A 25812-nucleotide genomic window follows, 5' to 3' on the forward strand; every position below is an offset into this window, starting at 1 on the left:
GGTCATCAAAAAAAAAAAAAAAAAAAAAAAAGATTAGGAAAGTAACTAACTCACCAGTTGTCTGCCTCTGTCCATCAGTGTCTGCTAAACGCGTAGGTGTCTCCAACTGGGCACATGTCTGCTGGTCTGTGGCCCCGGGGGCGGGGGGGGGGGGGACTTGGGGCATGTCCAAGCAAGTCCACCACCCCCTCACCCCTTCACTCACACTCTGACCTAGTTCAGCCTGTTGGAGGCTCAGTGAGTGTTGTCATATGTGTATGTGTATGTAATAGTCACTGTAAATAAAGTCGCAGTCACAATAACAACAACAACCAATAACAACTCTCACTGACATAGATTTGGGGGGGGGGGTGAAAGAGGTAGTAATTACTTTCTCTCTCACACACACATTTTCTGGTAGGTTATGTTATCTATCTATCTATCTATCTATCTATCTATCTATCTATCTATCTATCTATCTATCTATCTATCTGTCTATCTATCTGTTTGTCTGTCTGTCTGTCTGCCTAGAGAGAGAGAGAGAAAGAGATTCAGGCCTCACCCCATTTGTATGTATTTACAGATGTGTGACTTTGTGTTTGTTACCACAAAAGACAAAAACACAATTTTCCACATTTTAAGATGTGGAAACGTAGTTTTAAGGTGGGCTTCTGTTGAATTACACCCCCGATGCGCCTCAGGCTGGAGTGTGTCCACTGGAATGACTCGCAACTCGTGATCCCCCAGTCTCTGCACCGCCAGGCCTTAAAAGATGCTTTCTCCCCCAGTAACCTCCCTCTGTGCAGCCTGTAGTCGTGGGTGCAAGCAGCTTCAGCCCACATTTCATCTTTGTAACCCTGTTAGAGTAAACAGACATATGACTCCTTGGAATAATTGTTGACTTGTTGACTAATTTTTTATTTTTTATTTTTTTACCATGAATAAGGTTGCACCTCTGCAGAGAAAGAAGAGAAAAGATTTTATACCATACTTCCTGGGATTTGTGATATTTTTGTATTGCACGGTCCATCTCATTTCATTTACAGCAAACACAGCTCAGGAAACTCACTCTACCAGGGTGCGCCGGGCTCTGGGTAAGAAAAGCATACGTGTGTGTGTGATTTTACCTGCTTTGTGGTGTCTTTAAACCACCCATAATGCTCCTAGACTGATTTGTTGTATTATTCTGATCTATCTAATATGTCATTATAAATGTCACGGCTGATTTTTGCGTAACCAAAGAATAATAATTCGTGGCTCAGCAGCTGTGACTGTTTGCTCTGGTAACCTTCAACTCTTATTGCCATGAAATACCGTGTAACTGCCATTAAGAGATCAACCTCCGGCGACAAGCTGAATATTTGGGGTCGCAGATTATGACAGTGAGGACCACTAAGCAATGTGTGTGTGTGTGTGTGTGTGTGTGTGTGTCCTGCTGTTTCAGAGAATGAGACAGAATGCATCTCACCCCAGTCCTCCGAGTTTCCTGACGGCTTCTTCACGGTGCAGGAGAGGAAGGATGGAGGGCTCGTCATTTATTTTATGCTTATTTTCTATATGCTTTTGGCTGTCGCAATAGTCTGCGACGATTACTTTCTGCCGTCTTTAGAAATGATCAGTGAACGTAAGTGAAGTGAAATATCTTGCATGTGTACAGGATACATGGGGGGGTGGAGGGGGGGGGGGGTCCTTGCATCATCACACTGACTGCACTGTTATGTACTGTGGGAATAATGAGGCTTTAAAGCCTCTGATTCTCACGAGTTTTAATATATTACATAATGGTGTAGGCCATAGCTACTTTTAATATGTATGTGAAAAATATGTAAAGTTCAATTGCAATTTGGAGGCCAATGGTAGTGGTTTTTATTTTTATATTATAGTTTGAAGAAAGAGCTCTTAAGGATACCTAAATCTGTGGACAGTGTAAGTCCATACATATAATATGTTTAAGGGTTTGAACAGTTTGCCGGTTGAATTATAATTAATGGAAATAACTCTTACCAGGTTGTTGGTGTGTTGTTTCCACTGTGTCTCTACTTTAGCTTTAAAGGCGGATAAATATAAGCTGCTAATATTAATCTTATCTTAACCAGGGCTTCAACTAATGATTCGTTTTATTTTTCATCACTGATTAATCTATTTTTAAAAATTAATTAATCATTAAACTATGAAATGTCTACAAAAGACTTGTTTTGTCTGATCAACAGTTCAAACCCTAGATATATTCTGTTAAAAATGATATACAACAGAGAAAAACAGCAAATCTTCACATTGTAGAGGCTGGAACAAGCAAATATTTAGCACTTTTGCTTGTTTAAATGACCTACTATCAAAACTGTTGCTGATTAATTTTCCTAAAAATGATTAATTGATAACTTGAATAATCATTAGTAAGCTGTAAACCTAACATATAAACTTACAGAAGGTGCATATATAAAATTTATGCAGTATAATGCAATCCCATATATTAGACGAAGCCCTACAATAAATAGTCATTGTTGATTTGTCATTTTTGAGGTTGCAGTTTATGGTGTCGTTGAACTGGATATTATACCGTCAGGTCTTCCTGTTATTTTGTGCGTGCTATGTATGTGATCATATCTTCCCGGTGTCTCTTGCGTCTCTTCCAGGTCTGGGACTGTCTCAGGATGTAGCAGGGGCCACATTTATGGCAGCTGGGAGTTCTGCACCAGAACTGGTCACAGCCTTTCTGGGTAATCTTGCAGTGACTTAACAATAATTACGACCAGTTATGTTGATGATCACACCAGCAGCATCATCACTGTCACTGTTTCCCTTTCCAACCCAATGAACTGTGACTTTACTGCCATATGAGAACAGACGGGGACTGTGGCCTTTGATTAGCACATTTTTCCTGTCAACACTTTGATTCTTTTGCATTGGTGCTTCCACACTGTGCCTGCCTTCAAAGCTAAGATGTGCTCTACATGCATGTTGTGTGTCAGGTGTGTTTGTGACAAAGGGAGACATTGGGGTCAGCACCATCGTGGGATCAGCAGTCTACAACCTGCTGGGAATCTGTGGTGCATGTGGACTCTTGGCCTCTATGGTACATTGTCACAATTTTCAGACAACAATTACAACAGCACCCTTACTGTGTCAAGGCAGAAGAGACGTTGTGTATATTGTGTTGTACAACCTGTAAACCATTTATTTTTGTTCCGTGTATCAGGCAGGGCGTCTCACCTGTTGGCCGCTGTTCAGGGACTGCCTGGCATATGGCATCAGTGTTGCTGCTGTTATTGGCATCATTTCTGATAACAAGGTGTACTGGTGAGTGTACTTGTGTATTTGTGTGCACTGGGTCAATATCAGGATATAGTTATATGATTTTAAAAACTTACAGCACCTACTTGTGCAAGGTGGCTGTAAAAGACAGTGTCAGATATTATTGGGTCTCGTGACACCTAGAACAACAAATAGATCACAAAACAACTGTATAGTACAATACTGTGATTCATTTACTGCACTGCTAGTACTGAGCAATAAATGGCCCTTAACAAAAAAGAAAAAAAGGAACCAAAGTTGACTAAATTCAACTTACTGGTGTGAGAAAAGAGACCTAATAACTGAAACAAGCTGACAATACTTAAGGAGAGGACAAGAACAAGATGTATACAGTGTGTGTGTGTGTGTGTGTGTGTGTGTGTGTGTGTGTGTGTGTGTATATATACACATACATAGTGCTGCTCAGAGGGCGTTATAACATTTTGCATTATAATACACCACCCACTCTCAGCAAGAATCCATGTTCGGTGGCAATGAAAACTTACAAATGGCCCCTTGAAGCCATTGATTTTTTTCAATTAAAATATATTTTAAAAATCTAAAAACCAGTGTCTATTTGATTAGATATTGCCAGAGCTTTCAGCCCACTTTAGGAAATTCAATTTTCCCAGATGTTATCATGTGGCCGAGGTCCTGTACTTAGGTCACACAATAACATCTGGGCAAGTTCCATTTGCTGAAATAGGCCAAGGGATTTTGGTCAAAATCTCCAGGCAGCTTAGCAAGTGACCTTGCATTTAGAATATTTACAACTTATATCTGTCCCCGAGGACAGGAATGAGGTGTGATGGTCAAACTGTATGTTTTGCTTACAGGTATGAGGCTGCCTGTCTGCTGCTGGTCTATGGCGTCTACATCGTGGTTCTGTGCTTTGACCTTCGCATCAGTGAGTTCGTCCTGAGGAAGCTGAGCCCTTGCTGCACCTGTCTGGGTAGTGGGTCTGGGGAGAAGACTGAGACACGGCCTCTGATGGGCTGGAATGACGACACCAGTCTGCGAGTCCACAGTCGCTCCCGAACAGACAGCGGCATCTTCCAGGACGACTCAGGATACTCCCACCTGTCTCTCAGCCTGCACGGCCTCAATGAGATTCCTGAGGGTAAAACACTTCTTACTGATTACAAGTGCGCGGTTTTCCACTGTTTCAAACATGATGTGTCTATTTACTCATAACATGTTTGTCTGCTTGCGTCCTAGCAGCGCATAAAAGTGTGTTTGCTGTGCCAGAGAACGACCTGAAACGTATCCTCTGGGTTCTGTCTCTTCCCATCATCACTCTACTTTTCCTGACCATTCCTGACTGCAGGAGAAGGTTCTGGAAGCAGTGGTTCATGATAACCTTCTTCATGTCAGCTGTCTGGATCTCGGGTTTCACATACCTGCTGGTGTGGATGGTCACTGTCGTTGGTAGGATCATTGTTTTAACTTTGCATTCTGGGATGAGCTTTTGTAAAATCTGTACATTTCCTTAGTCTTTACAGTCCTTTCTAGTTGCAGGTGTAAATCAGCCCATCACTCAATGGGTTGTAGAAGCTTTTGTGAATCACAAGTGTTTGAAACTTGTGAGAAAAATGTCTGATTTGCAGAGTAGAATCACATGTTGGTCTGCTGGCTAATTCCTGAGATGCCATTGTCCTGGAAAGTTTAGAGGGGGGTTATTGGAGCTCCAGTGGGCCATGTGCCTACCCAGCCACAGCAGGATTACAGCCTGCCTCACCCCTGAGGAAACACAGTCATGTGAGGAGTGGGCGTACATACAGAACCACCCACAGGCACGAGTCCAAGAACAGTTACCCCATCTACAACAGAGATGTAAACTATATAACTGACCTAGGATCAGGCTCAAAGCTCAACTTCATCATGTGACAGTGGTAGTCCTACTGAAGTATAATGAGATTATTATCCTGTGGTCTTATGAAAGAGCAGGCATGGGACCCAACAGGTACAACTCAAACATACAGTATGTGATTGAGAATGTTTCCCTGTGGCTCTGTTCTCTACAGCACCATCTCACCAACGTCACACTTGACCCTTCAGAGTTCAAATTAATAGATTAATATTTGGTTGACTTCATGAAAATTATTTTATCCCCACAGTGGCCTCCAGTCAGTCACAGCTACCACTAAGCACATGAGATTGTGTTCTCTAAAATTTTGGGGAGTGTATAGTGGCATTAAAAGGAGCTTATGTTCAGGGATTACACACATTACATCTGCTGGGTTTAGTAAGGCTCATTCTAATATTTTAGACTATATTTGAAAAAAAAAACACACGAAATTACATGAATTAAAATGAAAGGAATTAAGTAGTCTCAGAAATCCATTCATGATACCAGCACATAATGTAGGATAAAAACATTATTATTGTATATAATGAACAGTTTAATAATAATTTAGATTTAAAAAAAACTGTTACTGATCAAGTTAGTGGCTAATTGAAATTTTCTTAGGTGGGCAAGGTTCTGCTGGAGGAATTTTTGGCCTCAGTATATCTAAAATCCTGCCTTCAGCGATCATTTATTAACCCCATAGCCATTGTTACAATCAGCTGCTGTTCTCTCCCTAACCTGATGCTGTCGGAGGAGGGGGGGGATGTCTGATTGTGTGTTGCTATTATCTTAAAACAGGTGAGACCCTTGGCATCCCCGATACAGTTATGGGACTCACTCTGCTTGCCGCTGGAACCAGTATACCTGACACCGTTGCCAGTGTGATGGTGGCCAGAGAAGGTAAACATTAACGTCACCTTTTATCAGCTGCAATTCACAACTATATCTATACAGGATGTAGCAGTCTGAGGCGTACCAAAATAAACCAATTCATTCTAAAATGAACAGTAATTCGCTGAGTTCTTCATAAGCAACACCACTGATTCATTTCCTGAATAATACCCAGATGTGGTAGCTGCTAAACACAAGTGCTGCTGAGCACTTTTTTTCATCAGCTGTTTTAAAAATGACAAGAACAAACCTAACTTAAATACAGACATTCTGTGTGAATAACATGCATCCATTACTGTGCGTGTCCTCTGTTCAACAGGGAAAGCTGACATGGCCATGTCCAACATAGTGGGCTCTAATGTTTTTGACATGCTCTGCCTGGGTCTGCCTTGGTTCATCAAGACTGCCTTTGTGGACACCAACAACCCTGTAGAGGTCAACAGCACCGGACTGGTCTTCATTTCCTCCACACTCCTCCTTTCAATCGTCTTCCTTTTTGTAGCTGTTCATGTTAACGGATGGAAACTGGACTGGAAGCTGGGACTTGTTTCTCTCATCTGCTACATTCTGTTTGCCACTCTGTCCATCCTGTATGAGTTGGGGATTATTGGGAATAACCCCATAAGACTGTGCAGTGACTGAGCTCTGACCTTCCCAGGACTGAAGCCATATTTTCTGAGACTCCAATAGTCCAAAAACACAACAAAAATGTTAAGCCTATTAATCTTCAAGACAAGGAGGCAGGGGCCCACTCACATGATTTCAAAGAAAATGTGCCATGAAGACGTGTGCTAGTCACATCTCAGGAAGAGGATGGTCTCTGTCAGTTATACATTTCACCAAAGGTGGAATTGTACAAAGGATCACTTTCTTGTGTCTGCCAAGATCCAGATTAGACTGTTATCACACAATAAAGACCTGTTATCAAGATCTGAGATGCCTTCCGTCTTACTTAATGCTCATAAATGGAAAATTTTCTGTCACAGCAGTGACTGCTGAGTTCAAATAATTTCAGAACTGTCAAGTCAGTGTCAACAAATAAAAATGTGTCAACTAAACTTGTTTGGCCTTGTCCTTCTTTTTCAGTGAATGGGGAAATGAAAACAAGAGTCATGATATAAACATCCCTGATAAGCTTTTATGAGCAAGTCCTTATTGCCTGAAAGGAAGAACAGTGGATTGAGCCATAAATAGTGAAAAACAAACAAAAAAAATTTTCCACTTGTCTTCTGTTACCTAAAACAGAATTACTGAGCTTTCATAAAATGTTTATAATTAACTCTGCAAAGATTAAATGAACTTCAGACACTTACAATATCAATATAATCAAATTGGCAACCCTATCCTACTGAAACAAAAACTACCACCAATCTTCAAGCTCTGGGAATTTTAATGTCTTTCTTTGATTTGTGTTTGAGACCGCCCCTGATGAAATTAAATTCCATTATCTGCTCACACTACTCCAATTGCTGCCTTTGTGATTAATGTGGAATTTCCCAACTTTCAAGAGGCCACTGAGCGGCAGTGTTGAGCAAAACTGCAACACCTCAGATTAAGTTTAAACACATTGTGAAGAACAATTTCGATACTTTGAACTCAGGAGATTTATACAAACACCGGGTTTAAAAATTTAAAAGTTTATTTGTTCAAATAAACTGCCTGACAAATTAAAAAGGGTTTACAAAACAAAGATAAAAGAGCTATGAATTATATATAAACAAAAATATTTGAAACAGTGAACAAATGAAGATATGACGTAATTGTGTTTTTAAAACAAAACAAAAGATCATTGGCAAGAGGGCTGAATGTGGAAGTGTGTTAGCATGACTCCTACAAAAACTCTAGGCGTTGCGATCGATGCGGACGTCCACCTCTCGGCCATTGATCTTGGTTCCATTCATCATCCTGCAGGCCTTCTCAGCACTCTCCGGTGAGTCAAATCTCACTGTTCCACAGCCCTTTGACTTCCCATTCTCCATCTTGATCTCAGCAAACATTACCTGACCTGCAGTACACAACAATGAGAAGTTAATGCATTCTGAAACTACTGTGTTTCTAAATTTAAGCCTGAGATTTTGCCTTCCTTGTTTAACCATCCATGAGTCAATATGAGAGACAAGTCTTCTGTTTGAGTGGTATGTTGTATGCATGTATTTTTGCAAATGATTCAGCAGTAAAAATGTCATTAATACTGAGGAAAGGACGTACCACAGTGACTGAACTTCTCTTTCAGCTTTTGCCATGTAAGATCATAGGACAACTGTAACACAGATATGAATATACATATGAGTATATCAGTGCTAGACCAATTCCATCAAACAGAGGTGGACTCAACAACCTACTGTGAAGTACAGCACCAGTTTCTTAATCTAAACAAACCCAACATGAAGTACTAATTTACAACATTGTTACTATTAATGTTTTTACATGAGTGGGGAGCTGCCCAGCTGGTTTTATAACTCCAATCCTATTTAACAGACTTCTAACTAGTTGTCTGTACTAGCAAAGCTCTCAAAGATCTAACCCACACTTACATTTCGCACAAAGATCTGACAGCCTGCTTTGGACCCAGAGCCTCTGTCAGACATGCCTCCACCCATGTGGCCTGGTCCCCCACCGCCATAGCCACCAAAGCCACGGTTCATGTCCATTCCTGACATGCCCATGCGGTCAAAGCTGGAGCCCATACGATCCATCGACATATTGCCCATACCACCACCTGCAATTAACGCATATAAACAAACATCATGAGAGAGCAACCAAAACTAATGTGCTGTACTGTTTCATTTAGCAGGGAAGTGTATGCAGGTTCCAGCACAGTTCTAACCCTGCAATCTCAGATTTATATTCATGAGATGTTAAGACAATACCTGCATATTGAAACTGCCATACACCAAACATTATGATGAAACCTTTCACCATCACATAGCTTTTCATTAGTTCTGTCCAATGATACTAAAGTGTGGGGAAACACTGAAACTGGACTGGCATTTTATCACTTCAAAACATTGTCGGAGAGAGTACAATGTCACTGTGACATTGTTTATACAGGCAGTGCAGACTTTGTACCAGTTTGTATTCTTAGAGTCCCCAAACAAACTCCACAAGGAAGAGAGTGTAGAGAAGTTATGCAAATTACGCAACTCTTCCATTTTGTATTTTGTGCACAACTCCATGTGTATAAATACAGGTTACCATGGAGCCATGCAGTAAGCATTTTTCCAATCAGATATCTCTGATAAAAAAGGAAGAAACTGATGTTGGTGCAGATGAAATATTTGCTTATCTATGAAAAAAGGGATTTTCTGACATGTCCTTCTGCACAGGCAGCAATGTTGAGGATGACTGCCAATTTAGTTGGAGAATGGCATGTTCACTGTGGTCTGAATTAAAAGAAAAACATGATTGCCGTATATCATGATTATATCATAAGAACTACAAGACTTCAATGCACACCCAGTGCAAATGCCAAAAAGGTTTTTCAGGCTTCCTTATTCTTTGGCCAAAACAACATGTACATTAAACTCTTTTCAGGCTCTGACACAAGAATAACACAAAAGTAAAATATTATGTGTCTTGGTGGTATATGTTGGATCCAATGGTTCAAGCTTTTTTAATTCTTCATAGTTCAATAACAGCTCATTTCATAATGTATGTAAATGGTAAATGGGCTGCATATAGAAAGCACTTGTCTTAAATGAACACTCAAGGCGCTTTACACTGCAGGTCACATTCACCCATTCACACACTCATTGATAAAGTGCATCTCTATCGCACATACACTGATGGTAAATGGGAAGCAATTTACGGTCCAGCATCTTGCCACACTTCAGCATGCGGGGATTAGAGGAGCCGGGGACCGATCCACTGATTGTCGGATAAGTGGACAACCCATTCTACCTCCTGAGGCACAGCCGCAAATAGTCTTTCAATAGCAAAAACATCATACATGCCTTTGTGTTGTCAAAGTAGATCACTATTGATCCTACGTCAGTATATATCAAATATAGGTGCTCACAGACTTCATATTTCGTTCCAGTCAAACACTTGAGCAGCGTTACTTGTTGGGGTCATCTGATAGGACAGTCCCTCCAACCACTCGAGTTACCCTTTACCTATTCAGCGAGCTATGAAGCTTAATGACTTGCTACATCACAGTGTACAGTATGTAATCCTCATTCCTCCTTATACATGATTTGATATATAAACTGTGAAAAGACTATAAAATGGGAAGGGCTAATAACTTTTAAATGTTAACTAATAAAGAGACGTGGCTCACTAGAGAGCTAAGGGAAGAACTGATATATAACAGATTTAAAAAAAAAAAAAAAAAAAAAAAAAAAAACTGGATGGAATATCTCATGTACCTAATCCAGTCCCCATGTGCCCCATGCCACCACTCCCCATGCCTCCTCCATAACCTCCGCCTAAAGGAGAGAATGCAAGACGACGCAGATTAGATTAGACCACAATACAACGATGTCACAAAAGCAAAAGAAACAATCAGCCTATAAATAGAACAGTATAAAAATGCAGTCCCCAAAACCAAACTACACAGAGGAACTGATAACCTCCCCTGTGTCTGATTTTTAAGTATGTAAGGAATTCAAGGTTTTCTGAAGTCAGAGTATCACTTACCCATTCCTCCAAAAGAGTCCCCAAATCCTCGATTCACTGGCATGTCACTGTGGCCAAAGTCCCGATCCATTCCACCCATTCCTGACCGGTACATATCTCCACCCAGAGAGAAAAAAAAAGCAACCTTAGACTGGAGTTACCTCACAAGTGTGCAGCTCAGCGGTTACAGTATAACATCCTGGAAATGAACCTCATCTCTGCCCAGCAGGTGCAAATAAGCTCACTTACCTCCCATCCTGCCAACTGGAGCCATGTCTCTCCCTCCAAAGCCACCCATGTTGCCCATGCTATCCATGCCCCCGAAGCCGCCGCCACCACTCATTCCTGAGAAAAAGCAGCACCAGGTTTCACCATCGCTCGCCCCATAAACTCCACAAAAAGTAGAGCAGTCTTTCATGGGGAAAACTCATAGGCAGCAAAAACCTTACCTCCTCCAAGTCTGTTCATTCCACCATAACCTCCAACATCCATACCTATGGCAGAGGATGTCAGTCAGGCAATGCCAATGTGCATACTTTATCCATTCACATCTAACAGGTGTATATACATGGAAAGGTACTGTGTATAGCATAGGTGTCAAACTCTGGCCTGCAAGACAATACCAAATGACTACTAGAGCTGGCCCGCCGGTATTATACAGCGCATGCATCGCTAATACTACCGCCACGCTCTGGGGCAAACGCCTTGCGAGTGGAGTGCAGTACGACATGATAACTACAAATCCCAGAATGCTCTGCTGGTGTTTCGGCACGTCAATCAGGACAACACCCATAAACACCCTCTCCTCTGTTGACAGTAGTCATAGCAACCTCATGCTACTACTGACGCCGTGCTACCCCTCCCAAAAATGGCGAGAAGACAGGCAGAAAACAAGAGTAACATTATTATTAGTTAATTGATTTATTGTGGTTATTTTATTTTTAAATTTATTATTAGCCTGTGGAAAAAGGTTACTGTTGAAATCTAAATCAGAAAGCTGCAAATAAAAAAAGAGGCATACAATTTTTATTTAAATTTTATTTAAGAAATGAATGCCATTGATGTGTTTTTTTTATTTGAAATTCAATTTTGCATGTGTGCAATATTAAGTTATATATTGTATAGTATTAAGCTTTGCTTGTTCCATATTCAATGTTTAAGCAAAACTTGTTTGGGTCCATATGAAAAGGTTCAGTTTTAAATTTTGGCCCACTGTGTATTTGAGTTTGACACCCCTGGTGTATAGCATGATTATGAAACACTGTACAAAGGTGGCTTTAGGCACAATGACAGTCTAATCCTTTCACCTAGTAGTATAAAAGTCCTGGATTTCAGGTGGTTATAGGTCTGCTTATCTTATCTCTTTAACCCATATTGACACTGCTGCAGGGTCAAAAGAAGACCCAAGACCCCCCAAGAGTTGACAGTTACACATTAACTGTGTTTGTTGGTTATTGTTATATTAATCATTACAGATTGATATTTAAATTTGCTGATTAATACCGTGGTACTTGTGGTGCTAATGTGTTGTCCAGAGAGTGGACAGGGATCTGGTTCTCTCTGATGAACATTTCCTTCTAGAGACAGACTCATTTGCAATATAGTAAATGATGCACTGTACATAGCATGTGTGAGCATTTTCTTAACTAAATATAACTCAAAATATTTGAGAGGTGACTGACCTCCAGGCCCCATGGAGCCCATGCCTCCTCCACCACTCAGGCGATTGGCATTTATAGGCTGCCCACCTGGCCCAAGTCCCATGCCAATACCACCTAGACCCCCTAAACACAAAATACACAAAAAAGAGGAAAGTTTGAACTGTATCATTTACTAGCAATAATAGCAAAGTAGATCACTGCCCTATAAGAATTTATATATAGCTCTATTAATAATCAGTTATGCTAGAGTATTTATTTTAGCAGGCATTCAATGAAAATTCTATGCACAGTCATCAGTAACAAAACATGATCCTTTACTGCATCTGCAATGCACCAACCCTCAAGAATGGAAGATGTACTGCTCAGAGCATACTTAATATCAAAGCTAGACAGACACTGCTGTTGGGTAGAGCAGTTGTTATTTATTCATCCTCGTGTCATATTGTTAAATGTGTGAAATATTTCCACATCTTATTTTGGTGTCTTTACTTTCAGTGCGACAAAGTTATAAATATCTTCTCTCAAAAAAAAGGTTACTGTATGAGAAACACTGTATGTATACAATTACTGTATGACAAACACACCATTTTATACAATTTAAAAACCTGGTCCTTTAAATAAATACAAAAGAATTGCTTCTCAAATTTCTCAAGTTTTTAAATATGCAACTGCAGTGACAACCACCATTTTTTTTAACGTGTCAATGTGTCATGCAGATGACAGATATCGACAGGCCAATGGCTAACATACAGGTTGAAAAAAAACTTACAAGCTACTTAGTATTTCATTTCATTTGCGTACAGTTTCAGCAACAAACCAGAGCCTTTCTAGCATCACTATAAAATATCTATGCAAATTTATTGACATATCATTGGGTCATATCTCTCACACTGACAATATTATTGCAATACTCGGATCACTGAGCTTATTTCCATGGATCTCATCTTAGTAACTGACAAGGGAATAACAGTGTACTCACTTGGTAACTGAGGTGATTTTTCTACTTGACGGAAATCATCAGGGGGAAGAGATTTCTCATCCTATAAAACCACACAACCAATGTTAAGATTCATCTTCACATCCTCTGTACAACTTAAGTTATGTAATAACATACCATTTTAACGTGCATCTGTCTGTCAAAAAGCATCTGTCCATTGAACATAGCTGGGTCCAGAGTCAAGGAGAAGGTCACAGTCAGATTCTAAAGCATTGTCATGTGTGCTTTTTCTACATTCTTTATATTTTAGTGTTTCACTCTGAAGGATACATATGGCCTGCACAGCCTCCAGTGGCTGCTCAAAAGTCACTGTTCCCATCCCACGGCTTTTGCCATCTTTATCCTCCTTTACATCTGCGCGTTTCACCGCACCTGCCATGCTAAAAACCTCTTTTAACTTCTTCCAGCCAACCTTGAAATCAAGCTGTGAAACAAAAAAAAAATATATTTTTAATCAACATGAATAATCATTAGTGGTTCAATTTGGAAGTTATTAATTACAATGTCCTCACATTGGCCACAAACACTGTGGTGCCCAGTCGTCCAGCCTGCAGTGCATGGATGACCTCAGGTGGGATATTGGGGTTGTTGGCAATGGAGGGTGGGATGTTCATCCCTCCAGGCCCCATGTCCTGCCCACGACCTCCTTGTTGACCTCCTCCCATGCGCTGCAGCACACGCCGAGCATGCTCCCCATCAGGGTCCTTAAAAGACAAAGAATGGAAGAAAAAATAAACATCTGTCTTCTGATCTCAGATAATATGACAAATGGCAAATCACAACAATCATGGATAGTCAGATAAAGGTGGACAAACTGATTATATACAATAGCATGATGCAAGTTATCTAGTGATATTTCAATGGTCATATTTTCAGCTCTGCAAAAAAAAAAAAAATTCCACCCACCTCCTTGATGTTGAGTGGCCTTCCATTCAGGTCGTGCTTATTCATAGTTAATATCGCCTTCTTCACAAACTCCTCATCTTTGAACTCGACCACACTATTGAATCAGGGAAACAATCAGTCCATGTCAGCATGAAGAATTAAAAAAAAAAAAAAAAAAAGTGATATGTTTGAGAAGTGAATGACAGTCTCTTACCCACAACCCTAACCAGGGGGCATCACAGGAGTCCACGTAGCACATATATCCAAAGTTGTGGGAGTGAACAAAATACAGTTAAAATTGAGACAAAGCACTGGAACATTAAAAATTTAATGTATCAACATGCCTCTAGTAGTTTCAATAGTGCATGTTGGCCATATTTTTCCCACTGACTTGAGCCAGCAGCTTTTTGGTTGTGTTTAAGTCTATTGCAAACAAGCTTAAAAGCTGCTACCGCATGTGTTATCATTATCTGAAGCAATGTTGCCAATTAATATGTTTAAATACTAAACAAACAATAAGAATTTATGTTTAGGATATATATTTTGGTAAAAACATCTGGCACTAACAGATACCAATACATTATAATTTACCCGAAACATTTTAATGTTTTGAACTGGACATAAATACAAGGAATTAAAAAAAGAAAAAAGCATTAACATATTTATGTATTACATCGTTTAAGATTAGGGTCAGTTTTGCCACTGCAATAAAGAAAAAAAGTGTGGTTCAGCTTTACATTTATAGTATGCATTTTGCCATTTAATAAAAAACATTAAAAAACACTACAAGATCTTTCAAAACTGTTTCTGCTCCTTTGAAGTGAGAGCTGTGCCGTAGAACAGAATTGTAGGGTAAGATTTTGAGACATGAGGGTCAATCAATAAGACAAATCACACAACCCACATTTCCCTTTGGAAAATGGCCAAACAGACAAACTTTTAAACCAATTGAAATGACAACAACAAAAGCAAAAGTGTACTCTTAGATGAGTTCATTAGGCTACTTTTCCAAAATCAACAGGACATCTCCCTTTCAAATGAATATCAATCATTAGCCATCTATCAGGCTCTAAACACAACCTACAGTATCTCCAGTTCAGTAACATAGTAAGACCCAAAGGATCAGAACCTAAAAGAGCACTTGATTAATAAGAGCCTGCTGAGGACATTTAAAACCTCGTGCAGCAAGTTGGCCACATCACTTACCCTTGACTTTCCTTCTGCATCCTTAAAGAGCTCCACGTATGTAACCTCACCAACTACATGAGACATACAAAGGAAAAATACCAAAAGAACAAAGGGATTTAAGTCACCAAGTCTTCAAGTCGCCGTTGGCCTTGGCAATGCCGCTACAGATGGAGATGTCCCATAATGATCAACAGTCAGCCCAGACCAACATCCCACCAGACAACACCATGCCTTTCTGGGCAGTGACTGAGACCCCCAAAGGCCAAGGCCAGAGAGAAACACAGCTAGATTAAACCTGGGAAATTCAAAAGACTTCAACATGATCAGTTTATCAACAGATTCCATTCATGGCAGTTTAGAGTTTTAAGCTGTCCTTTGACCTTTCAAAAGGCTTCTTGAGACCCCCATAATTCAGAAAGTAAAACATTACAATATTTTCATTCATATAATCAAGATTCACCTTGCAACAGATGCAACAAAAACATTCAACAATCAATTCTACTACTGGTTTGAGGTTACATTTTGGAGCTGACAATGCCATAAAACAAGTGACAATGTAACTACATTCATCTTCCTTTTCTCGCAGACATATCAGCCCAAACTAAATTAGTGTCCATCCAAAAGAATTTATTAAAACTCCAAATACCTAATGTCACACTATGTTGGTTCCCTACTATCTGCACTAACTACATCCAAAGAAAGCTACAAACTAATTGACTACTGCTAGAAGCAGAATGCTCCATCTGATAACAAACGAGAAAGGGTCAGGAACTTCTAATCAGCTTGAGATAGAGAGAAGGGGAGACACATCCCCATCAATGGGGACATTACCTTTCTCACGCATTAGATCTTTAATTGCTTGCCACTTCATATCATAGGGGATATTGCTGATGAACACCCGGTTCCTATGAGCACCCTTCTTTTCTCCACCATGTTTGTCTTTGTAGGGATGGTAGCGGTTTCCTCTTCTGCTCCCGGTGGATTTCTCTTTAGCATCCTGCTTTTCTTTGGGGGACTTAGTTTCTTCGGCATCCCTACAAAAAGCAGAAAGCTGCAAGTCAGAGAGCAGCCCACCTCAGAATAATGCTATTACCCCCCCCGCCAAATAATTTTGTGAGTAATAGCAGGCTCCTGTTGTGTAGTTTGCATTTCAGTGGTAATGTGCTTTTCTTTACATTTTTCCATACAAAATGAATGCATCAGCTCCATAAAAGTTATCTACCTCAAGAAAAACTACTCAAAAACATTATTAAATAGAATATATTTCTATACAGAACTTTGAGTGTATTTCACAAAGAATTTGTCTTTTTCCAGCACGTCAGTAGAGCAGCTATGTAAATAACATTAAACATAGAGATAAACACTAGTTTGCCTGTCACAACCTCTGGTCCTGCTGGTGAAAAACAGTCTAGCTATGCAAATTGTTATCGAAGTAAACATAACACATTAGATGAATCATATATGGCGATGATAATCTCATATTTATCACGGTGTTGAGTTGTAAGAAAGTTATTAATATTATAAGATATTTTATGAGAGGAACTGCCCTCCTATAAAAATAAAAATAAAAAAGGAAAGTAATTAGCTAACGTAGGTTATTGTCGTTATTTAGTTTACAGAGCAGTGTATTTCACAAAGAATTTGTCTTTTTCCAGCACGTCAGTAGAGCAGCTATGTAAATAACATTAAACATAGAGATAAACACTAGTTTGCCTGTCACAACCTCTGGTCCTGCTGGTGAAAAACAGTCTAGCTATGCAAATTGTTATCGAAGTAAACATAACACATTAGATGAATCATGTATGGCGATGATAATCTCATATTTATCACGGTGTTGAGTTGTAAGAAAGTTATTAATATTATAAGATATTTTATGAGAGGAACTGCCCTCCTATAAAAATAAAAAAGGAAAGTAATTAGCTAACGTAGGTAATTGTCGTTATTTAGTTTACAGAGCAGCGTCTGCAGCTATAGTTATTGTAACCTTGACACAATGAATAGAGCAGCTGGGTAGAGAAGAACAGCAGGGATGCTAATGCTAACTGGTATCTGATATCAAGTACAGCTTGGCTAATTTCTCCAACTAGCTAGTTAAAAAGGGTTTTATGGTCAGTTTAACTTGATGGTTTACACGTTGAATGTTAGGACTATGTTAGCGTTAGCCACCAGATAAGCAAAACACAACCGAGGTTAGCTTCCAGTTAAGGCTGACCCATTGCACCATGTTTGAAGCTAAGGCAAGAGGGAACCAGTTTGAAACTCAATTTATATTTTATAAAATATCCTTCTAGCGCCATGTTAGCTACGAGCGTAACATATATCACACAGGTGCTTTAAGGCGTTTAACAACAAGATTATAGAGGCTTCTTGGCTAACAATAGCTAGCATCCCAGGACTCCATTTTAGCTAAACTTGCTAACGGCTGCACAGACTTGACGGACAGAAAAACATCCATCATTTTACTCACGTTTTCACCCCGTTGGGTGTTTCTTGAGATGTCTCGTCGGTTTCGGATTTGACGGATGCAGTAGATTCGTCTTGCTTTGGCTCCTCATCAAGAGTTGCAACATCTGCCATGTTGAGGCTGGGGTTGTCTCACAACGCAAGATGCCTCTGACGCTACGCAGTTCAAAATGTGCAAGGGAGATTTGTGGCTACAACGCGAGATTTGGAAGTTGTTGCCAAGCAGCCTGAGAGAATAGAATAGAATAGAATAGAATAGAATAGAATAGAATAGAATAGAATAGAATAGAATAGATATTGGGGTATTGGGGTGTAGGGGTCTAGGGGAACAGGCACAAATAATATGAGAATATTTGGAAAGACAGTGCAAGTTAGTAGGCAGTTTCAGGGGTCAGCAAGTGAATAAAATAGTAAGTATCTGAGTCACTGTGAACACAAAATGGCACTTTCTGATGGATGCTTCCATGTGTTTCTGAACTGTGCCCAGATCCAAGAAAACCATATCAAGACCTGTCCAACCCACTAAAGGCGTATGATCCATGCACAAGACAGAGCCCAAAGCTATCACCTCCTGACTATTCTGCAAATGTTGTTATGCTAATGATTTATTGCAACAGCTGCATTGTACTATATATTTATTTTCCACTTTTAGACAGTGTAATTCATAGAGAAATACTAGTAATACATATAACCTACAATATTCCAGGCAGCACACTCACAGTGTCAGACTATAAGTCTTGCCTTATTGATTATAATACAGAGCCAAGCGAATTCATCATTCCTGAAACTATTGATTGATGCTCTTTTACTCTACTGGAGGAATAATTTCATTTTCTTTATACAATACACTTTAACATTTGTAGAGAATCTGCTCAGTAAGTCTTAGCAGATGCCACCACCGTTGATGATCCTTTAGAAAAATTTGTCTAGCTCCTAATCATTAAAAGTATTTTAAATTATGAGGATAATAACTATGTGACCACAATAGGAATGTTCAAACCATAGTTATATAATGTGCAAGAAGTATCATTCAGACACCTACACGTTTACCTCAGAGCAATGATTCCAGTCTTGCTAGGAAACAACCAGCTTCAAATGTGCAGTTGTGTTTGAGTGATATTTTAGTATCAGGCTAAGCGGTGGCTTGATGATGGCATTAATGTTTAGAAATTGTGACTTTTTTTTTCATTTAAATCTTTTTATATATTCTGAGGAATTCATTGGCTGCTGAGCCATTTAAAGCCACTTTCTCCAACCCAGATGTTATGTGAATGTTTGTGATTCCTACACTAATATTTTGATTCAGCTGCTTGGGTTTCAGCATGCTATAGACACAAACTTAGCAAGTGGTGCAACCTCGCTCATGGAAATAGATACATTGTCACTTGATTCACAAGCACAAGATAAGTCACCTGCTAAGTCAGGTGTGATGAAGGAGAGATTGCAACAACATTCAATTACAACAATGGACCAGGTTGACCTGTAACATAACAGGTAAGTTAACCTTTAACATGCACACGTATTACTCTGTCAATGAAAAATCAGGTCAATAAACTGATAATACATTTCCTTAATTGCTAGTTGTTTTAATAGCATACATCCCACAGGTAAATGCTGCACCATTAATAAGACAACTTAAAAATAACCTTGTAAGCTGGTTTCAATTACAAAGAACACTCAGTCAACCTAAGTTAGTACAAATCATTTCATATGCATATAAGAAATCACATTACAGTACATTAACAGTTCATCGTCATATGCCAAAAACCTATGTGATTATATGTGCATCTAATGTTGGAGCTTCCCCAATAGATTTGCATTGAAAGGTGACTCCTACATTTCTAGGTGGCACTAACAAAATTTCAAGATGTACATTTTTTTTAATCTTTTTGTAAAAACCGGAGTAGGTCTTTGGAACCGATTTCATCCAACCAGTAGTTACCAAAAAGACCTCCTTGATGAGGCTTCTTTGGAAACATGTAGGACTAAAATATTATCCACTTGAAACATAAACAAAATCATAAAAGTTAGTTTGTCTTTTTCCAAACAACAGCATAATCAACCTGGAAACCCAGAACTAATGTCAATATGTGTGAATTACCACACTATAGCAAAAAATAAACCTGGCCCTAAACTTGCATGTGTCTGATATGGCTATCGCTATCTCACCGAAGACCTTGAATGTCTCATTACACACCTCACCTAGGAAATGCAGAAAGTTTGTGGTCATTTTTCATTTGCTTTATTTGCAACTACAGCTTTATGTCTCTTGTCACGTATACTTTGATGTGCATTATCACCTTGGCAATATACCTTTACATTATCATACATTATTATATTTATTCTAAAAAGTCAGACCATCCTTTTTAGATGAAAATTTAACTTACAATGGACCATGTAAATTTAATTAGGTTGTGGGCCCCTAGAGAATTAGTAATTGCTGCGGTTAGGCTAATGGAGCCCTAATAAAGTATTTAAAATCTTGGTAATTTCACTGCATCTGTCTTTGAACTTTCTTGTACAGATTGTATTATCACACAAGGGTGTGGTGTGGAGTTCATTAACATTAAAAGGGATATTGTGAGGGCAATTCATAGCATCATAGTTTTACAGTTCTCAGTATCAGTTTTGTTCCTGACCTGTTGTCTGGCTGTGATAAAAGTCTAATAATCTTTATCCTTATGTCCTATGGACACTGTGTAATATTCTAATATGCTTTATACAACAGAGTCAGGTTGTCTCAGCAGTTTGTCTTCCAAACCAAAAGAGTCCAAAGCACATCAGCACACCTTGACGCACAGGTTAACACACATTTGCATGTTTTGACTGTTGACAGATGTGATAAAGGTGATTCAGAAGCAAATGCATTAATGTGTAAGTCAATGAACTTCTGTTCATTTTCACTAGAATGGATTCATGGAATCCTTTCTGACAGCCAATTCACTGTAATGGATTAATAATAATGACATACCATTTAAACTAAACCATTTAATCTGTAACTTGAATTTATCACCAATGACCACCCACTATTATGCTATGACCCAATACTTTTCTATTTTGACCTTGTCTTTTAAATCATCTCCTCTACCATCCTTAAAATAAAAGCGAAATAAAACTGTGTTTATAAGTAGCTGATTTGGTCAACAAATCCCAGTGGTGCCAAACTACCTGTTTCTACCCAAATACAGCCAAGACCAGAGACTGCTACTGACCCAAGACAAAAATGACAGTTCAAACGACACTGCAGAGGCATAAAACTCTGTGTTTAGATTCTCTCAGGGAATATTTCAGCTGTTTATGACCGAAAAAGGAAAATAGAGCTCTCCTTCCTGCTTTCAAGCCTTGAATTATTGCACATCTTGCACTAGTGATGACCATCTCCCTCATGGGATGCCTTATCCTTAGATCCGAGTCACTGCACCACTGTCACAAAAACTACATTGCTGATATGAACGTTATGCATCGCATAACAACAAAACAAATGGCTGGACGCATCACTGCTGCATACTGTTACAGACCTGCTGATTGTTTTCCCATACAACACTGCTTTTCATTCACTCCAGTAAAATCTATTTAAATACCAGTCTCTTCCTCCTTCCGCATGTCCGGGGGAGCTTGCGTTCGTAAGCCTTTAAGCAAAGGAGCTAATTCAATTTGACCACAGCAAACTGCACCAATTAAAAACACATCATCAAAGCAGGAGCAGGCTTTGAGGATAGTGCTGTGCTGGACCAAAAATACCTTTGCAGCAGCATTTACTGGCCAGGAGCAGTGAGAGGCAGCATTTCTCCTGCTGGCTAAGCCATGATATTCCTGTCACATTTTGGTGGAGTCATTTTTATAGATGAGCCAAATAAGCCAGGGAGAGGAGAATGAAGAGAGAAGAAAAAGAAGAGGCGGGTTGCTTGTTTATGCTGCTGCATCTGTCGTGGTGTTGCTGAGGGGGGGAATGTTGTGAATGACTGAGGCAGCAGAGCAGCTGAGTGAGACTAACAAGTGGTTGCCATGCAGCAGGAGCAAGCGTGCGTGCTTCTGGAGGGAGAGATAGAGAAACAGAATGATAATGAGTAGGAGGCAGCAAGTAAGGGAGCATGAGGAGAGGAGCTGTATCTCTGAGAGGAGACATATATCATAGCTTGATCCAGCCTCTCCCTTGCTTCTCTGTCTCTCTCTTCATCTCCAGATTTTTGTTTAGATGTGAGGTTAGCCTAGCACACCCTGTATGCTGGCAATGGATGGATTAAGGGACATATGTCTGGGGGCTCCGAGACAGAGGAGTTGCTCGGAAGAAACAGCAGCAACAGGTCTGTAAGGATGGAACGATAATGACGGTGAGATGCCTGCTTTTTCTTTCGTTGACATCCCACACCAGAAAATCTGTCAATGCAGTCTCTCCTTTCTCTTTCACCCTACCTCACTCCCTCCCTCTCTCCTCTCCCTCTCTCACCATGCATACTTGTGCAGTGTCCTCATCATCCTACTTGCTTCTCCCTCATCTGTCTTTCCCAATTCTCTCTGTTCATTCCCCTGCCCCTGTCAGTATGTATCCTCCCTCTCTCGTCCCCCCTCCCTCCCTTCCTTTCACTTGAGCCACCTGCTGCTTGTGTTCATATGAACAATTTGGGGAGGAAAAGAATGACAGCAGCAGACTTCCACTTGTGTGACCACACCAATTTTGTTATTATGTTCGGTCAATCACCGTCGCTATCTTGTCTAATGGAATTACACTGTCTGGCAGGCATCTGCTGACACGCAACAGGTAGAGATCCCTCTCTTCTAAACCATAACATACATAACATCACATCTTCATGAGATGTGACGTTTTCATTTATACCTTATGGCTTTGCCTATGTTTAACCGCTGGCTATGCACTGCGACACACTGTCATGGCATTGGCTGGTATTCCTGAACCTGATCTCCTGCAGTCTCCCTCACTCTTCTGTTCATGTTTGCCTTTTGTAATTTTCTGCAAAATTCCCAGAGGGGCAGAGTGAGTGAGAGAGATCAAAGTCTCTGGACATCTGTTTGATACCACACTCAAAAAAGGCTATTTATAGATACCTGTAAACCTGTTCAACATTTCATTGTGGAATTTCTGTATTTCTTCTACCATATCAGCACCCTTATTCCTCATCGTCTATGCAGTGTAAGCATGAGTGTGATAATATTTAAATAGGTTAATTAAATGGACCCTCTCTGCAACAGAGACAAGACAGCACTAATATGAAGCCACCATGTAATCTCTGTCCAGGTAACATGCAGGCTCCTAAACGCCTGACCCTATCAGAGGAGAGATGAGGCAACTCGATGTTGGTTTACCATGTTTAGCGTCCACTACAACCACTCCCTTGCTGCCATGAGCGGAAACGACATGATGGCGCACTCTCTGACTCTGGAGCAGAAGACAGCGTTTGCCTTTGTGGGGATGCTCCTGGTGTTCCTGGGGCTGCTGATAGTAAGGTGTTTCAGGATCCTGCTGGACCCCTACAGCAGTATGCCCTCCTCCAACTGGGCCGATGGCATTGAAGGGCTGGAGAAAGGAACGTTTGAGTACGCCCTGACTTAACACAGGGACACACACATCCATAGATGTCCTCGCAAACAGAAACGCCTATAGATAGACATATGCATACACACGCACACAGATATACTTGCACACACGCAAACACACGTGACACACAGCGCTGCACAACCATTGCACCTGACACTGACACGCCATTAAGACATCTCTCTGTGACAGACTCAGCTAAGAGACTGAAGCTGTGTATGTTGTTCAATGTGCTCGCACTGTTAGTTCAGAGCCCGTGTAGAGTCTCTCTACTGTATGTGACTACATGTCTGTTGTGTGTGTCTGACCAAGTGTGAGGTAGATGCTGTGTCATATTCTCCTCTGCCCTTCTGCCAGCATGGTGTGCATTTCAGCTCATCAATTTACACGGAAATGGCCGAAGCTCCCTTTAACCCATGCCTACAAGTTGAATGTCTGTAGATTACAAGAGGTGGAAAGAGGCGGACGCTCGCGGGACAGGGTGGGGAACTAGGGTGCAGCGGGATTATACAGATACAGTTTGAAGACTCAGGGACAAGATTCCTCATGTGAGGATGGGAAACAGAGTGATTCCACCTCTGCACAGCAGAGCTGATCTGCACAAGAATGTATACTGTCTGGTTGGATACAGGGTATTATGTCAAACCAGTGCTTTGTGGACTAATCAAATCCAATCTGTTGGTGATCCAAAGGGATGCTGCTGCTGCTGCTGCTGCTGCTGCTGATGCTGCTGCTGCTGCTGCTGCTGTGTATGTACAGATTGGTCCTTTCCGTGGTGTCTTGTTTTTTGAAGTCATGCAGTGAAAGGAAACTGAACAAACTGTGATTTACATTATGGTGTTACTGTTTCTAAATGATGCAAAAACAACTCTTTTTGAGCTTGTACTGCTGCTGGTTTTGAGTGATGATATATTGTATGTTGCCACAATTATATGTCTGGGTGAAAGAAAAAAAACGCAACTGTTTACTTTTGTCTGCAAAGGCCTATGACTCTGTGTGAAGTTCTGTCTGAAGGTTGGCTGATGCGATCAAGCCAAAGAACTTTCAAGGGGAAACGAGGATTAGAAACTAGGAAGAACTCTCTCTTTCAGTGCTGCTAGTTTTCTAATGACAAGGAGAAACTCTCACTACCTGTCTGCGGAAGAAAAGGTCACATGGAAAATAGGGGTGGGATGTCTGTCAACACTGCACGTGAACATCTTTTTCCTCCTATTCTCAGCCATCCTCACCCTTTCTCACCTGCTCTCTTCCCTCCAGACAGAGGAAGACGGGACTGAACAGAGATTCTGTTATACAGCAGACTGGTCAAAGTCTGGAGTGTTCCTTTGCTAATTTTTACGGTCTACGGTTTCTCCTTAGTGCTGTGAATCTGCCTTACTGTGACCTTCAATGGGTTTATGTGCCTTCATCTAGAAACATTAGAGCACCTGTTTATGTGTGTGTATGAGTGTGTGTGTGTGTGTGTGTGTGTACATGAGTGTGTGTGTGTGTGGCATATCATGATGACCGATGACGTCTCCTGACCTGTTGCTTGCTCAGCTGGTGGTAGAGATTTCTCATTGATATAGATTTGATTCAATGATGTGAAATAAATAGAATTTCTTCACTTTAAAATATTGTTGGCCAAATTGTTGCTTTTTGGGTCTCCTATTACAATCTGTGGAGCATGTGAAATATAACATATTTTTATTATTATTATTTTTTATAATTAGTGTGATACTTTAGGTGACAGTTGGCAGAGGCTCAAAAAACCTTCGATGAAAATTTGAAGCCCTGCTTCTGCTTCTAAACTCTGGCAGCGGTTGTTCATCATCTCTGCGACAGAGAGAGAGCAGAAGAAAAATAGGGTGATCTGAATTTCTAACAATAACACGAGAAAGAGTAGATTCTTCTACAGTTTATGATTTGTGCAAGTGTGTCGGCAGGGTCTAGAGACAGAAAAGAACCTAATGCAGCAGCCGTAAGTGATGCACACAGGCATCCATTGACAGTCATGTGGTGATAAGGGAGGTCTTGATCTGCAGAGCCTACTGCACTCAGACGCCAGGCCACCATGCACACCTCCCATAACGCGTCATTCGTCAGGAATGCAATCATTATTGCAACATTATCTCTGTCACCTATCTGACATCCTTATCTGAAATCTATTTTTAGTGGAAAAAAACACTGCACTTTTCCTCATCAGACTAAAAGCCCACTAACCTTAGAGGAAAAACTGACAAAGGGTCATAACTCTATCAAATTTTAACAAATGTATCTACTCTGCATTGTATTTTCACACCTGAGTGCTGTCAGGTGTGCGTTGTCTCAAGCTGATTTAAAATTCCATGAATCACTTTCCCTTCTTTGACTGGATCAGAGACAGCTACCCTCATCTTTTCATACAAGAGGAAATTTTCAAATAGGGCCTACAGTTACAGTTATACTGTGCATAATATGTCAG

General features: G+C 40.3%; 3 protein-coding genes across 5 annotated transcripts; 2 read left to right on the forward strand and 1 right to left on the reverse strand.

The window, feature by feature from the left end:
• Positions 1-497: 497 nt before the first annotated feature.
• slc24a5 (solute carrier family 24 member 5) lies at positions 498-7068 on the forward strand. 2 transcript variants are annotated; one of them, XM_071489081.1, is made up of 9 exons: positions 498-1073; positions 1424-1603; positions 2613-2696; positions 2949-3052; positions 3176-3276; positions 4107-4390; positions 4489-4698; positions 5918-6019; positions 6330-7068. In XM_071489081.1, exons 1-9 carry the CDS (start codon positions 917-919, stop codon positions 6650-6652), a joined length of 1545 nt encoding a protein of 514 aa, XP_071345182.1. In that variant the 5' UTR covers positions 498-916; the 3' UTR covers positions 6653-7068. The 2 variants fall into 2 exon arrangements, with proteins under 2 accessions (XP_071345182.1, XP_071345183.1); XM_071489082.1 differs by having other exon boundaries at positions 500-1073; positions 4492-4698.
• Positions 7069-7626: 558 nt separating this feature from the next.
• myef2 (myelin expression factor 2) lies at positions 7627-18002 on the reverse strand. The gene is made up of 17 exons (XM_071489083.1): positions 17826-18002; positions 16190-16392; positions 15377-15429; positions 14385-14392; positions 14192-14285; positions 13798-13989; positions 13556-13709; positions 13403-13452; positions 13268-13328; positions 12310-12411; positions 11077-11121; positions 10877-10972; positions 10649-10744; positions 10378-10437; positions 8545-8729; positions 8219-8270; positions 7627-8015 (listed from the first exon to the last, which is right to left on the reverse strand). The coding sequence occupies exons 1-17, from the start codon at positions 17933-17935 to the stop codon at positions 7852-7854; spliced, it is 1725 nt and encodes a 574-aa protein (XP_071345184.1). The 5' UTR covers positions 17936-18002; the 3' UTR covers positions 7627-7851.
• Positions 18003-21581: 3579 nt separating this feature from the next.
• ctxn2 (cortexin 2) lies at positions 21582-24983 on the forward strand. 2 transcript variants are annotated; one of them, XM_071490135.1, is made up of 2 exons: positions 21582-22152; positions 23073-24983. In XM_071490135.1, exon 2 carries the CDS (start codon positions 23142-23144, stop codon positions 23385-23387), a length of 246 nt encoding a protein of 81 aa, XP_071346236.1. In that variant the 5' UTR covers positions 21582-22152; positions 23073-23141; the 3' UTR covers positions 23388-24983. The 2 variants fall into 2 exon arrangements, with proteins under 2 accessions (XP_071346236.1, XP_071346237.1); XM_071490136.1 differs by lacking the exon at positions 21582-22152 and adding an exon at positions 22206-22580.
• Positions 24984-25812: the final 829 nt, after the last annotated feature.

The sequence above is a fragment of the Trachinotus anak genome, unplaced genomic scaffold (assembly GCF_046630095.1).
Source record: "Trachinotus anak isolate AG129_WGS33_773 ecotype Australia unplaced genomic scaffold, CSIRO_AGI_Tana_v1 ptg000011l, whole genome shotgun sequence".
NCBI lineage: Eukaryota > Metazoa > Chordata > Actinopteri > Carangiformes > Carangidae > Trachinotus > Trachinotus anak.